We start from the raw sequence: 15,558 nt of genomic DNA, 5'->3' as shown, positions 1-15,558 counted from the left end.
AGAAAACAATAACAAAGATCAATAAAGCTAAAAGTTAGTTCTTTGAGAAGGTAAACAAAATTGATAAACAATTAGCCAGAGTCATCAAGAAAAAGAGAGGACTCAAATCAATAAAATTAGAAATGAAAAAGGAGAAGTTAAAACAGACACCACAGAAATACAAAGTATCCTAAGAGACTACTACAATCAAATCTATGCCAATAAAATGGAAAACCTGGAAGAAATGGACAAATTCTTAGAAAGATATAACCTTCTAAGACTGAACCAGGAAGAAATAGAAAATATGAACAAAACAATCACAAGTAATGAAGTTGAAACTGTGATTAAATCTTCTAACAAAAGTCCAGGACCAGATGGCTTCACAGGTGAATTCTATCAAACATTTAGAGAAGAGCTAACACCCATCCTTCTCAAACTCTTGCAATAAATTGCAGGGGAAGGAACACTCCCAACCTCATTCTATGAGGCCATCATCACTCTGATAGCAAAACCAGACGAAGATACTACAAAAAAAGAAAATTGCAGACCAATATCACTGATGAATATAGATGCAAAAATCCTCAACAAAATACTAGCAAACAGAATCCAACAACACATTAAAAGGATCATACAACATGATCAAGTGGGATTTATCCCAGGGGTGCAAGGATTCTTCAATATGCGCAAATCAGTCAATGTGATACACCATATTAACAAATTGAAAAATAAAAACCATATGATCATCTCAATAGATGCAGAAAAAGCTTTTGACAAAATTCAACACTGGTTTATGATAAAAACTCTCCAGAAAGTGGGCATAGAGGAAACCTACCTCAACATAATAAAGGCCACATACATACATAAATAAATAAATAAATAAATAAATAAATAAATAAATAAATAAATAAAACCCACAGCAAACATCATTCTCAATGGTGAAAACTGAAAGCATTTCCTCTAAGATGAGGAACAAGACAAGGATGTCCACTCTCACCACTATTATTCAACATAGTTCTGGAAGTCCTAGCCATGGCAATCAGAGAAGATAAAGAAATAAAAGAAATCCAAATTGGAAAAGAAAAAGTAAAGCTGTCACTGTTTGCAGATGACATGATACTATACATAGAGAATCCTGAAGAGGCCACCAGAAAACTACTAGAGCTAAGCAATGAATTTGGTAAAGTTGCAGGATACCAAATTAACGCACAGAAATCTCTTGCATTCCTATACAGTAATGATGAAATATATGAAAGAGAAATTAAGGAAACACTCCCATTTACCATGGCAACAAAAAGAATAAAATGCCTAGGAATAAACCTACCTAAGGAGACAAAAGGCCTGTATGCAGGAAACTATAAGATACTGATGAAAGAAACCAAAGAAGATACCCACAGGTGGAGAGATATACCATGTTCTTGGATTGGAAGAATCAATATTGTGAAAATGACTATACTACCCAAAGCAATCTACAGATTCAATGCAATCCCTTTCAAATTACCAATGGCATTTTTTACACAACTAGAACAAAAAATTCTTAAAATTTGTATGGAGACACAAAAGACCCTGAATAGCCAAAGCAGTCAGTCTTGCAGGAAGAAAATGGAGCTGGAGGAATCAGACTCCCTGACTACAGACTATACTATAAAGCTACAGTAATCAAGACAATATAGTACTGGCACAAAAACGGAAATATAGAGCAATGGAACAGCATAGAAATCCCAGAGATAAACCCATGCACCTATGGTCAATTAACCTATGACAAAGGAGGCAAGGATATACAGTGGAGAAAGATAATCTCTTCAATAAGTGTTGCTGGGAAAACTGGACAGCTACATGTAAAAGAATTAAATTAGAACACTCCCTAACACCATACACAAAAATAAACTCAAAATGGATTAGAGACCTAAATGTAAGACCAGGAACTGTAAAACTCTTAGAGGAAAACATAGGAAGAACACCCTTTGACAGCAAGGTATCTTTTGATCCACCTCCTAGAGTAATGGAAATAAAAATAAAAATAAATAAATGGGACCTAATGAAACTTAAAAGCTTTTACACAGCAAAGGAAACCATAAACAAGAGGAAAAGACAACCTTCAGAGTGGGGGAAAATATTTGCAAATCAATCATCGGACAAAGGATTAATCTCCAAAATATATAAACAGCTGAGGCAGCTCAATATTAAAAAACAAACAACCTAGTCCAAAAATGGGCAGAGGACCTAAATAGATATTTCTCCAAAGAAGACATACAAATGGCCAAGAAGCACATGAAAATCTGCTCAACATCACTAATTATTAGAGAAATGCAAATCAAAACTACAATGAGGTATCACCTCACACCAGTTAGAATGGGCTTCATCAGAAAATCTACAAACAACAAATGCTGAAGAGGGTGTGGAGAAAAGGGAACCCTCTTGCCCTGTTCGTGGGAATGTAAACTGATACAGCCCCTATGGAGAACAGTATGGAGGTTCCTTAGAAAGCTAAAAATAGAATTACCATATTATCCAACAATCCCACTACTGGGCATATACCCAGAGAAAACCATAATTCAAAAAGACACATGCACCCCAATGTTCATTGCAGCACTATTTACAGTAGCAGGTCATGGAAGCAACCTAAATGCCCATCAACAGACGAATGGATAAAGAAGATGTGGTACATATATACAATGGAATATTACTCAGGCATAAAAAGGAACGAACTTGAATCCTTTGTGGATGAGACGTGGATGCACCTAGAGACTATCATACAGAGTGAAGTAAGTCAAAAAGCAAAAAACAAATATCGTATATTAATGCATATATGTGGAACCTTGAAAATGTTACATATGAACCGGTTTGCAGAGCAGGAATTGAGGCACAGATGTAGAGAACAAATGTATGGACACCAAGGGAGGAAAGAGGTGGGGGGTGGAGGTGGTGGTGTGATGAATTGGGAGTTTGGGATTGACATGTATACACTGATGTGTATAAAATGGATGACTAATAAGAAAAAATAAATTAATTAAAAATAAACATTAAAAAAAAAGAAAAGAGGGCTTCCATGGTGGCGCAGTGGTTGAGAGTCCGCCTGCTGATGCAGGAGACACGGGTTCTTGCCCCGGTCTGGGAAGATCCCACATGCCATGGAGTGGCTGGGCCCGTGAGCCATGGCCGCTGAGCCTGCGCGTCTGGAGCCTGTGCTCAGCAACAGGAGAGGCTACAACAGTAAGAGGGCAGCGTACCGCAAAAAAAAAAAAAAAAAAAAAAAAAAAAAAAAAAAAAAGGAAATTGAATACAAGAAGAAAGAAAAGAAGTGTAGATTTCCAGTTTCAATGATCTAATATTATCCTTAGCTCTGGTTATATGTGAACATATATATGAATTAAAAAAAAAGACAACAACAACAAAAACCAAAATCCTTATGAGATGTCTCTTTTTCAGCTCTATTTTCAAATACCAGATGTATGTCTATGGTTTAGTCACCATGACCAACATACAGAAATATTTTAGGTTCTGACTCTGTCATTCTTCCATGCATTATGCATGCATGCTCTCCCGTGCTAAGCTGTTGGAATTCAAGAAGAGCAAAAGCATACATGCTGTCTGTTTTCATAGAACTTAGAATGCAGAGAGTCTCACACCAGTCAGAATGGCCATCATCAAAAAATCTAGAAACAATAAATGCTGGAGCGGGTGTGGAGAAAAGGGAACCCTCTTGCACTGTTGGTGGGAATGTAAGTTGATACAGCCACTCTGGAGAACAGTATGCAGGTTCCTTAAAAAACTACAAACAGGACTACCATATGACCCAGCAATCCCACTACTGGGCATATACCCTGAGAAAACTATAATTCAAAAAGAGTCATGTATCACAGTGTTCATTGCAGCACTATTTATGATGGCCAGGATATGGAAGCAACCTAAGTGTCCATTGACAGATGAATGAGTAAAGAAGATGTGGCACATATATACAACGGGATATTACTCAGCCATATGAAGAAACAAAATTGAATTATTTGCAGTGAGGTGAATGGACCTAGAGACTGTCATACAGAGTGAAGTAAGTCAGAAAGAGAAAAACAAACACCATATGCTAACACATGTATATGGAATAAAAAAAATGGTTCTTAAGAACCTAGGGGAAGGACAGGAATAAAGACACAGACGTAGAGAATGGGCTTGAGGACACGGGGAGGGGGAAGGGTAAGCTGGGACGAAGTGAGAGAGTGGCATGGACATATATACACTACCAAATGTAAAATAGCTAGTGGGAAGCAGCTGCATAGCACAGCTATGCACAGGTGCACAGGGAAATTAGCTCAGTGCTTTGTGTCCACCTAGAGGGGTGGGATAGGGAGAATGGGAGGAAGATGCAAAAGGGAGGAGAAATGGAGATAAATATATATATATAGCTGATTCATTTTGTTATACAGCAGAAACTAACACCATTGTAAAGCAATTATACTCCAGTAAAGATGTTTATAATAAGAAAGAAAAAGCTCTGTTCTCCTGTAAACTCATTTGTCATCTTAGAAATTGAATTACCTTAATAAGTTCTCATTTTCTTCTCTATATAATGAAAATACTGTTTCATAGGGCTTCCTCGTAGATTGAAAACAATAACAGAAGTAGCGGAAAAAGAGAAATGTGAGACCCATTCTATCAGAGAAGAGCTAAAACTAAACTTTGTAACAGGCTTTGGACAATGGATAGAGAATGATTACAAAGAAAAGAGCTGAGGAAGATTGAAATATCAAGTTGATCTAATGGGAAAGAATATAATGAGGGATCTCATTAAAAAAATAAAGTTTGAAGATGATTGGAAACAAGATAAACTTGGAAAATAATTTTGAGGTCTCCCAAAGTACAATCAGGTTATTGATAAATAACAGAAATTTGCAAATATGGATCAAGAAATTGGACAAATTTAACTTAACTATCATTAGTCATTAACTATCATATTAGTCATTCTTCTAGAAGTGATAGTTAAGTCCTGATATGAGGTCCCTGAGAGAGTACAGATTGAAAAACACAAAGGCCTAAGGACAAATTTTGGTGAGTGAAACCACTTACAAATGGAGAGAAAAGAAGCAAGCTTCAGTGAAGTGGGGAGTAAAGGGATATTAAAAATGAATAGGTATTTCAGTGTTACAGGAGTTAAAAAAGAAGAGATTCAGTTATTGAGGTCTCAGTTTTGTGAATTTGCAGGTTATCAGGGATTGTGAGAGATCATTTTTTAGTAGAGAGAAAGATATACAAGTTATTTTGCAATTAACGGAAGGGAATGTAGAGGGTATAGAAATAGAAGCAGTGACCATAGACTATATCTATAAGCATTTCAATATAATAACATTTTAAAAGATAACTCTATAAGGTGAATTCAAAGGGAGTCAAAGAAAAGAGTAAAAGCTTTTTAGGCAAATGGAGAGAAATATTATATGCCAAGGGGAAGGAGCTAGCAGAGAAGAATTTTGAAAATGGCAGAGAGATAAAATAATTCATAAAGCAAAATTCTTAAGATACAGAAGGGGATAGAATTTATAGCACAAAGGCTGAAGTTAGCCTTAAATGAAAATGGAATACCACCAATTCCTTAAAACTAGTTGAAGTAAAAGAGAATAAATGAAAGTTAATGAGTTTGGAGATGATGAGTGATGACTGTCTTAACAAGGGTGGTCATCTACGGTGAGGTGGGAAGAGAGTAAGTTCTAGAAGAAAATGATGTTGGAAATGTAGAAAGAGCCGCCTTTTGGAATATTTTAGTAGAAAAGTAGGAATAAGTAAAACAATTATTAGCCCAGCTAAAGTTAAAAACAGGAAATTGTCAGCCAGGAAACTGACAATGATAAATCGTTTTATTCTAAAACATCTGGGAATGAAGGAAATTAAGAGTTTACATGGGGACCAGGATGAGCCCTGAGGGCTGAAAAGATGTTAAATAACATCACTTTGGAGGAAATCGGTTGGGAACAGTGTATTAAAACAATAATAAATGGAGAACTTTGAGGAATTATCCAGGTTTGAGGTTGTGAATGCCAGTTTAGGTAGAAGATTAAGGGGACAGAATATTTCAGACTTTTAGGAGGAGCCAGTTATAATGGCTGACTTTGAAGGAAAATATATGAAATTAAAGAACAAATTCAGTAACTGTGAACAAGTATGAGATAGTAAAGAATCACATGCTGGTCAGAGAGTGAAATTTCCAGATATCTTAAAAGAGGAGCAATTCTAAATAGCAAATTTGTTCTGTTTGAATATAAAATATTGAGGCAGGAATTAAACCCTCGAGTTCTACTTTATTAGCATCAGAATCTAGTAAAGAGAATGGAGATTTTCATATCTTGATTAATTTCACCCTCAGTTTCTCCTTGAATTCTGCATCCTTAGGTGCAAATGCTACATTGATGTATTTGGAGGAAACTTAAATAAGGAGATGGATTCTGAATTTGAATCTAAATCTTAACTGGAAGTATATTTTATTTTATGTAAAATATATCATGGAGCCTTTACACCATCAGTTGTTTCACTACCCTCTTTCTAACACAATGGAGGGGTAAACGATTTTTGTTAACTGCTCATGTTGCTTATATGAATGTTTTTAAAGGTACAGTATTGCTCTTGAGTCACTAATTCAGGTTTGAATAAAACAAATGAATATAAAAATGCTCTGATATAACTAGAGAGGTTCTGCTAAATTGTAGTTAACGAGAGCTATTCTCAGCAAGATAGGATATTTAATCTCATTAACAAATACCATCATTTGGCTAAATATGGAATGCCTTAATGAATGGTTTGCATCTTTTATGTGAGAGACTTATGAGCCTATGGTTAATGTGTCCTGATTATTTGAGATAAATTAAAACAAACAACCAAATATATGCAAAACATTCGTCTAAGTGCTTTTTTCCTATTAGAAAAAAGGGACATTGTAAAAAGCTATTTGATGCTGCCAGCTGCCATTCTTTATAAATAAATACAACTGCAAATATTTGGCTTTTCCTCTGGAGCTTTCAAATTGTTATGGTGCAAATAGTTCATTGCTTTGAGATGATTTGAAATTCTTCAAGTAGACCTTTTCTGCCTGTTTTCTCTCCATTTACTCTAAAACAATTTTAAACATTTGTATTAAAAATATTTGTGCACCCACAAGATTGATATCTTTAGAAACAAAATAAAATATTGTAAAATATTTTAAAACAAAAATGTATTGATATTACAGAAAGGAAAGAATGACTTTAATTTAAAAAAATGGAAACCTTATTCAGAAATAAGTTCTACATGTTGTTCACAAGATTCTTATCACTAGTGATGAGAAAGAATTTTTTTTCTTTCTAATTCTGCTAATTCTTCTTTGCAAGTTTTAAGTGTAACATAATTATTCCAGGGGATCTGTGTATGCGATCACATCCACAGAAAGGCATTGACTCTATTGGTGTAATAGAAATTCAGAACAGAACTTCTTACACTTGTTGAATTTATACTCTAGCCAGTGACTCAGGAACACTTGCAGTTTTCTGCATCCACTCCCACTCATATATAGTTCTTAGTTCTTATATAGTTCTTAGTATATATAGTTCTTAGTTATAGTATAGTTCTTAGTATAGTTCTTAGTATATATAGTTCTTAGTTCTTATATAGTTCTTAAAACTAAAGACCTATTTAAACAAATACAATATAAATAACAACTTTGATATGAATCTTATGTCCTCTTTTCTCTTGATGTACATAAGAGGAAGAAAACCTGTATACATTTACTGACATTCAATTTATTTCAGATCTAGGAATCTGTTATACAGTAAGAGTAAACCACGTTTGTCTAGATTTTTACAATTCACCAAATTCTTTGACACCCATCGTTTCTCCGAGGTTATGTGTCTAGCTGAGGTCATTCAGAGAAGCGAAAAAAGCATAACACTTGATGAAAATATTAACAAATCAATTTTACCTCAAATGGCTTAAAAACACATTTTACTCTATCAGAATTTTAAATTGTATTCTCTCCACTCTGCCAGGTGGGTAAACCTATTTAGGTAATTCTGCTTTGCAAGTTTTATCAATTATTTTCTAACAGGCTTTTACATAGTGTCAGAATTATTATAATTCTCCTACTGTCATACTAAAACAATGGAACATCTTCTAAAACATCCACTTGTTGAATAAGTGGGCCAGTTTGGAAAATTTGATGTTGATTAGTAAGTAAATATAAACATATTTAAAGTAGATTTAGAAATTTTAGAGTCCATCCAAGGTTCATGTTTCTAAGAGCCAGATGACTAGAATAATATTTTAAAATGATAAAACTCAGATGGCACCATTAAAAAAATGATAGTGTGATGCTTACAAGATAGCACATAAAAAAATTAAAAAAAAATGGTTTTAGAACTAAAGGAATAGAACACCAGTGATGAACAGTCCATGACAATGTTGGGAATCACTGGCTAAAAGCTCACTACAATATCATAGCTAAAAATTGTAGAGTGAATGAGGCAAGATTTCAGATATGAAGAAAGAATGAAACTAATTTTTTCCCTGTACTTCGCAGCTTTGAATCTAACTAGCTCATGTGATAGAAATTTGTCAAAGTAAAAAAAAAAAAAAAAAGTAATGTAAATAAATAAATTTGAACTGAAATTTGAAATAATAAATATAAGGAAAGGGGACAGGAAAAACAGAAACATAATCCACATTGATTTCACAATCAAATTACATGTATTTCTTTTGAATAGAATACAAGTTTATTCAAATATTTGTAAATTAAGATTTTTTAAAAAAGTAACATAGGAAGTTTACAAAAGAGAACAGCTTATTCATGAACATTTGTTTTTCTTATTAAAATGCACTCTTCCTGGGGCACCTTTACAGGCTAATTTTTTTTTAAAGTATGTGACATTATTGTCTTGATAGCAGTTATCAAATGAGCCAGGAATGTATGTCATCTCCAGTGTTTCCTAGAAGCCTGCTTCTAGGAACAGATTTTGCATCTCTTCTATAATTTTACTGAATGTCTGAAGGATACAATAAAAGGGAATCTGTCTGCAAGGTGATCCTTTAGTTGTAAAGTGCACTTTATTATAGATAGCTCTTCAGATTAAATGAAACCGTGTATTCAGTAATACCAAATGGTACATCTACTTTACAGCACATGTTAAATTTTGCAAGTTGTGTTAAAGCACCTAGAAATTCATTGGATAACAAGAGGATCAACATAAAGAATGAATTCTGTTGAAAATGTTTTTCAGATTTTTAATTTTTATAAAAATAGAGCTAGACTCAGGGACCGATTACTACCAACGCTTACCTGGTTAGTCCCACATGACGTCCGCTCACTGATAAACTTAACAACAGTTGTTCAGACTGATGAGTGAGAATCGTTGTCTCAATGATGGGAGAAATTAGATAGATTTCATTAGTGAGGGGATTTGAGAGGGTGGGAAGGTTTTGTTTAGTTCCACTGAATGCTTTTATGATATCTTAATGATGCCAAATTGAATATAAAGATTATAGGTTATAGAATTTGCTTTCAATTCAAAACATGAGAATTGAAGCAGAGTTGTTACAAAACTTTATTATTTTGAACTTTGACAACTTAATCATTAGATATAGAACTCATATACAGTCCAGAAGGGAAAATTTAGTCAAGTGTTTGGACATTGAAATGTGAAAAGCTAAAGAGAATTTGATTCATTTTGTGCAAATAAGATGTGACAGAAAAGTTTGGTGACATATTGTTGGAACAAGATGAATCCAAGCTTATTGTATGGTAACACTGGAAATGAATTTGTGCAATTGTGATTGTTTTAGGAAAGTTAAAGATGTAATAATACCACTAAGATTCTTTGATATTTCTTTTTTTTAAATTTATTTATTTAATTTATTTTTGGCTGTGTTGGGTCTTCATTGCTGCGCGTGGGCTCTCTCTAGTTGCGGTGAGCCGGGGGCTACTCTTATATTTCTTATAAAATGTTATCCTTTCCGCTTTATCTAGCCCACCACTTTAAAAATAATTGGTATATTGAAAATGTCTATTCTTTTGAAAATTTCTTCAAACATAGGGATTCCTAATGTATTGTATTATTATTCCTGTGCCATTGTTCTGAGTACAAGAAGGACACAGAATGCATTTGCAGGAATGCTTTGTTTTCCCTCTCATCTTTTGTTTTCTCTATGTCCACTTATTACTTTGACTCTTGATCAAAGCCTCAGAGAATTCTCTGGAGTGTTAGGGAAGGTCTATTTTCTGGTTTCATAAGAGCTGACCCCTACATCTTTCCAAATTATCAACCTCTCTTGGTGGTTACTTGCAAGTGCTGTGGGCAAGTGTGAGGCCTCAGGACTTGGGCATAAAGGGAGAAAACGTTTCCTTTCCTTGGAGGAGCAAGTGCTGGGAATGCCGTAGTTCGTTTCTGAGGTACTCTTGCTACTGGGAGCAAATTAGACACAGTAAAGGGACACACAGACACACACACATACACACAAATGAGAGCATTTTGTTGTGTGAAAGACTCACAATTCTGAAATAAAATGAAGTCCTTTTGTGTATAACTAAGAGTAGGAGAAACATACAGCTATGATTAAATTAAAGCTGTTTTGTATTCTTTTCATAGGTCTTTATGTTATTTCAAAAATATATTTATCTTCTAGTGACTATAACATGTTAAAAATTTTTAGAAAAATGTGTGGCATCTAGACTATTTTCATTCTTTCAATTCATTAAACATTTATTAAGTTTATAGTTGTGGTAAAATATTGTGCTGAATTTTGAGGGAATAAAAGATAGAAGAGATGTAACTCCTGACCTGAATGAATATTTAAATATCCTAAAAGGATTTAAATGGGGTATTTTTCAGTCATACAGACAATATTACAGGCAGTATTCAGAAGCCTAAATAATATTATTAGTATAATTTAAAGTACTTTATCATTACTCTCCAAATAACTTGAGACTAATTGGTTTTAACAGTACAAGTAATTAAATAACATATTAGTGTTGATATCAAACAACTCAACATATTTTCAAACAAATTAGCATAAATCTTTATAACTTGTAATTAAAAGGTTGTTTTCCATATAAAAAGTTGGTATTCACGAAGTGACGGGTACAATAAAAAATGTCTGAGTTTTTTAAAAAATAATAAAAGATTACTGACATAGAGAATTGAACCATCTAGTAAATATTTGTCTCTGTGCTTAACAAAAGACATGTAATAAAATGCTAAACAAACAAGTAAATATTCATAGAGCACACAAAGTCAAGTTCCAAACACATTTTGATAATAAATCTCCCGTGTGGTAATACCCTTGAAACTAAAGTTTGAGAAAAGTAAATAAATCACAATTGAAAAAAAATCAGGGTTTTAAAGGCAAAAGAAAATAAAGCTATTACCTAATAACAACTTTACAGTTCTTGCATCTCGCTCAGCATCTTCCCGAAGCTTTTTCTCCAGTTCTTTTGATCTTTTGCCTGACTCCTTGCTCTCTGAACTAATTCCCCTTCCCATCTTGTAGTGTTTGATACTTGTCAGTTTATTTGCTCAAACTTTTTGAAATGTAGAGCACAGCTCTGGTTTGGACATAGGATGTAAAAGCAATGCTCTGCTGAAATACCCAATAGCCCATTCCCTCATTTTCTAAGACTCTGCTTTGACTAAGGAGATGCTTTCGAGCTGTCACCCGATCAAAGGGTAAAAACCATACAACCCTATGGCAGCTAAAGAGAAAATTCTTTATGCTTTCAGATTAAATGGTTACTTCTGACACATCTTCAAACCTGCTCTTCTTCCTTACAGAATAGCATACAATAATGTAGAAAGTTGTCAAAATCTGTACACTAAAGATAATCTGAAATGAACAGTTCAAATAGAATGTTTCTCACTAATAAGCAATCTTTATTACATGATTTAAAGTTATAATTACTAATGAACAAGCTTGTGTCTTGTCTTTAGATATATGAGTCTTAAAATTCTTCATAATCACTCTAATATCACTATCAGAATATTTATATTGAATCACCCAAATTTATAGCCTTGCTATGCTTAGATTATGCCTCAAAATGACTGAGACGTAGTATCTGTCAGCCAACTAGAAAACAGCTTTTTATTTAAAAAGGAAATAAATACATGTAGTTCTTATATCTATACACATTGCTGTGTTACCAAACATAGAATTCAACACACGGTGCTCTTAAATTATTTACTTTCGTCTCTTAGGATCGATTTCTATAAATTGAATTTTTACTGCTTGTGAGAAAGTCAATCCATCAACATTAATTGAGAATCCGCTTGGTGTAGACACTGAAATGTGTTTGATTCAAGCAATACATTAACTCTTTGGGGCCATTAAGCAACAGCTGCTGTGCTGGAAGGACTTTGATTGATTTGGTACTGAGGGAATAAAAAGCAATATTCTTTGTAACAGTAGGTCATTTGGTTTCTCCTGAAAAGTAAGAAGAGTAAATACACCTAAATACGTTCCATGCCTTTTGACTACCCCAATAGATGCCATGTCCTTCTTGACGAGCTGCAAGCTTGGGGACAGAGATTCTGTTGTATAATTTTTTGTTCATATGAAGCATAAAGTGCTTAGGTAGTCAAGTGATGTTTTCCTTATAAACAGAGTTGGCTACCTGTGGCAGCAGGCAAATCTCTCAGTGCACATTTTGGGACTGGTGAACATGCCTAACTGGGAAATGTTAGAATATAGTCAGTCCATCAGCATGTTGGTGCTGTTCTTGTGGTACCATGGGCAAAGTCTGAACAGGTGGATTTTTGCATATTCATAGAACAAGGAAATAGGCTGTCAAATTCAATACATAGTCCTGCTTTGTTTACTTTTTCACATAAAATGTTAGGCTGTCAATACATAAGTGTAGTCAAAACTTTCCGGATTTCATCTATCCAAAGCCATTTTATGATAGTGTAAGGATGTGGAAAGGTAGGTATGTGAGGGTCCATGCAAATCATGTGGTGTCGCTTTTACAATGCAAAGGGCCTGCCCCAAGGGAACAAGATTTGCAATGACTGCTTTATTTATACTCACCCACGAACACAGAGTCTATGCTAACCGCAACACAAGATCACAAACGTTAAAATCTTTTATTTATTTTTCTTATAAATTTATTTATTTATTTTTGGCTGCATTGGGTCTTCCTTGCTGCACGCAGGCTTTCTCTAGTTGCAGTGGGCGGGGGCTACTCCTAGTTGCAGTGCGCAGGCTTCTCACTGCGGTGGCTTCTCTTGTTGCGGAGCACGGGTTCTAGGTACACGGGCTTCAGTAGTTGGAGCACATGGGCTCAGTAGTTGTGGCTCACGGGCTCTAGAGTGCAGGCTCAGTAGTTGTGGCGCACGAGCTTAGTTGCTCTGCGGCATGTGGGGTCTTCTTGGACCAGGGCTTGAACCCGTGTCCTTTGCATTGGCAGGTGGATTCTCAATCACTGCGCCACCAGGGAAGCCCCCGTTAAAATCTTTTTGCCTTTTGTTTTTACACAAAAGTTGAGTGTAATGTACCTTGAATATAAACGACTCTTGTATGTTCCATAGCAATTATGAACGGATAAGGTACTTCGTATAATTGCATTCAGGTAAATATACCCCATAGCTTTTTGGTGGGGACATACCCTGGCTTTGAAAGGGTATGCGTTTTAGTAGGACTTCCTAAGTGGGTTACTGACGAAAACGGACCAGCTCTTTCAGGAGTAGAATTGTGCATTTTCTGCACTGTATAAAATTATGAATTTCCACTTTTCTGTGTAACCCACAATGTTTAGTCATCAACTTTATGAGATTATTATGTGATTTTTTTCATCAGTGACTAAAATAATCTTGACATAAAATTCAAGATGTGTCTATATTTAAGGGAGGGAGGCTGGAGAAAGCCAGAGAAAAGAGAAAGGCTTCTTTCCCATTCCTCTCCCCTGGGTGCCTGGGACACAGCTTCAATAATGACCTGAGGTTAATACAGCTATTAATCCATGTTGCTTCACTTGGAATTATGGCTTTCTGGACCCAAGAAAATGATGACAATAAAACAGTAAATTCTGCTAGAGTGAGCACAACATCTTATTAGCTTGGATGTCCTCCACAGTATTTGGCACAGTGCTAACCAGAGGAAATGTTCAAAGATTATTTCTTTTTAAAAAATTGATAGAGACCTGGGGCCTTTTTGGTGTGTGCTCTGCTGAGGTGACAGTATGGTTAGCATTTCTTTCCAAGGTTCAACGTCGTAATGGGTCTATCTCAACACCCTAGAAATTTTAGAGTGACTCAAAAAATCAACAAAAAGCCCAATTTTAGTCAGAAGTTATGTCAATATCTATTGATACAATGACAACTGTTAGCCCAATATTTACCCCCCTTTTTTTTTCTCAGCCTTAAAAATAACACCAGCACACTCCCTTTCTATTGTTAAACCTTGCTCCATAGTGAGGGAAAATTGATAGACAATGTCAATAGGAAAAGGTAACTAAATTCGATGTTTTTGTTCAAGGAAAAATGTGGCCATGAATTTTGTTCTTTAAAACAGAAACATAAAGCTATTCAAGACCATATCATGTTAGAGTTTTATATATTGACCAGCTAAAAAAGGCAGGTTACTTTGTGTACACACACACAGAGATACACACGTATGTGCATGCACAACCCAAACACACACACAAAGCAAAACACACTGTTGGAGCATCATGGTCGTTTAAAATAGTCATTCAAAAATGACTTCTAAGAACATTGTTGCCTTTAAAAAAAAAAAATCACAAACCTGATTGTCAACATCTTCTTTGGGCAACAGGCTGTGCAAGAAAGAAAATTGAGGAGGTAAAATACAAAGAGTGAGTCCTCAATGCTAAAGGTCACTGAAATACTGCAAGCTTATATGGTGTCATAATTTTTCCTCTGTTTTTGATCAGGTTCTCTGAATCTTCAGTCTGGGACATTAGCCTTTAAACAGTTTGAATAATTACCATTTTACATTTATATCTCAACATCTAGCTTGAGATAATGTGCGATTATTTACCATTTGCTTGTAGTATTGAGACGTCAACCTACGTTTTTAGAGATGTCTCTTTTGCCGGTATTACTGGATCTAAAATAGTCATCAAGCTGGATTTCCCCTGAGATTGTGACATGTTGCTGACTTCAATAAGTGGCTTCAGCGGCTCAGATCCTTCTGATAGTTGTCAAATCAGGTTGCCATCTGTATTACTTATTTTGTTTCCATATCTAATAGGAGGTGTTGACTTCAGGCATTGGGTCCCTGGGTGGTTTGAGTCCTGGCTCCCTTAGCAATGACCTTTATCCTTGTGTATTCCCATGACATTTGAGGCAAACTACCGCTTCTTTGCTAATTGTACTCAGACGTGCACTTCTGGGAGCTCTGTGCACGGTATTTCCTCCAGAGAGCTCGTGTCTTTGGGGACTTCCTGAGAGCAGTCTTTCCATCTTGAGGGAATAGGGCAAAACTTGGTGTTTCAAGTTAGCACATTCAGATGGTGCAATAAGTTTACAGTGCCAGCCTTAAGCAGCTCTTATATCTTAAGAGGTAGTGCAAATACATATTTTTATTCATTGCAGTTGATTTCTACCTTTATTTTGCTACATACTCCTC

At 35.1% G+C, this 15,558-nt stretch overlaps 1 protein-coding gene across 1 annotated transcript in view; it reads right to left on the bottom strand.

Annotated features, from left to right (window-relative positions):
- Nucleotides 1–11,462, bottom strand: part of GNAT3 (G protein subunit alpha transducin 3) — a 48,801-nt gene extending 37,339 nt beyond the window's left edge. The window contains 1 exon segment of the mRNA XM_007467044.1: nucleotides 11,348–11,462. Within this exon segment, the coding sequence (XP_007467106.1) occupies nucleotides 11,348–11,462 (115 nt within the window).
- Between the last annotated feature and the right edge of the window lie 4,096 nt (nucleotides 11,463–15,558).

Source organism: Lipotes vexillifer, unplaced genomic scaffold, assembly GCF_000442215.2.
Source record: "Lipotes vexillifer unplaced genomic scaffold, Lipotes_vexillifer_v1.1 scaffold247, whole genome shotgun sequence".
Lineage (NCBI taxonomy): Eukaryota > Metazoa > Chordata > Mammalia > Artiodactyla > Lipotidae > Lipotes > Lipotes vexillifer.
Note: the sequence above shows the minus strand (reverse complement) of the source record. Positions and strands in the feature narration are given on the sequence as shown.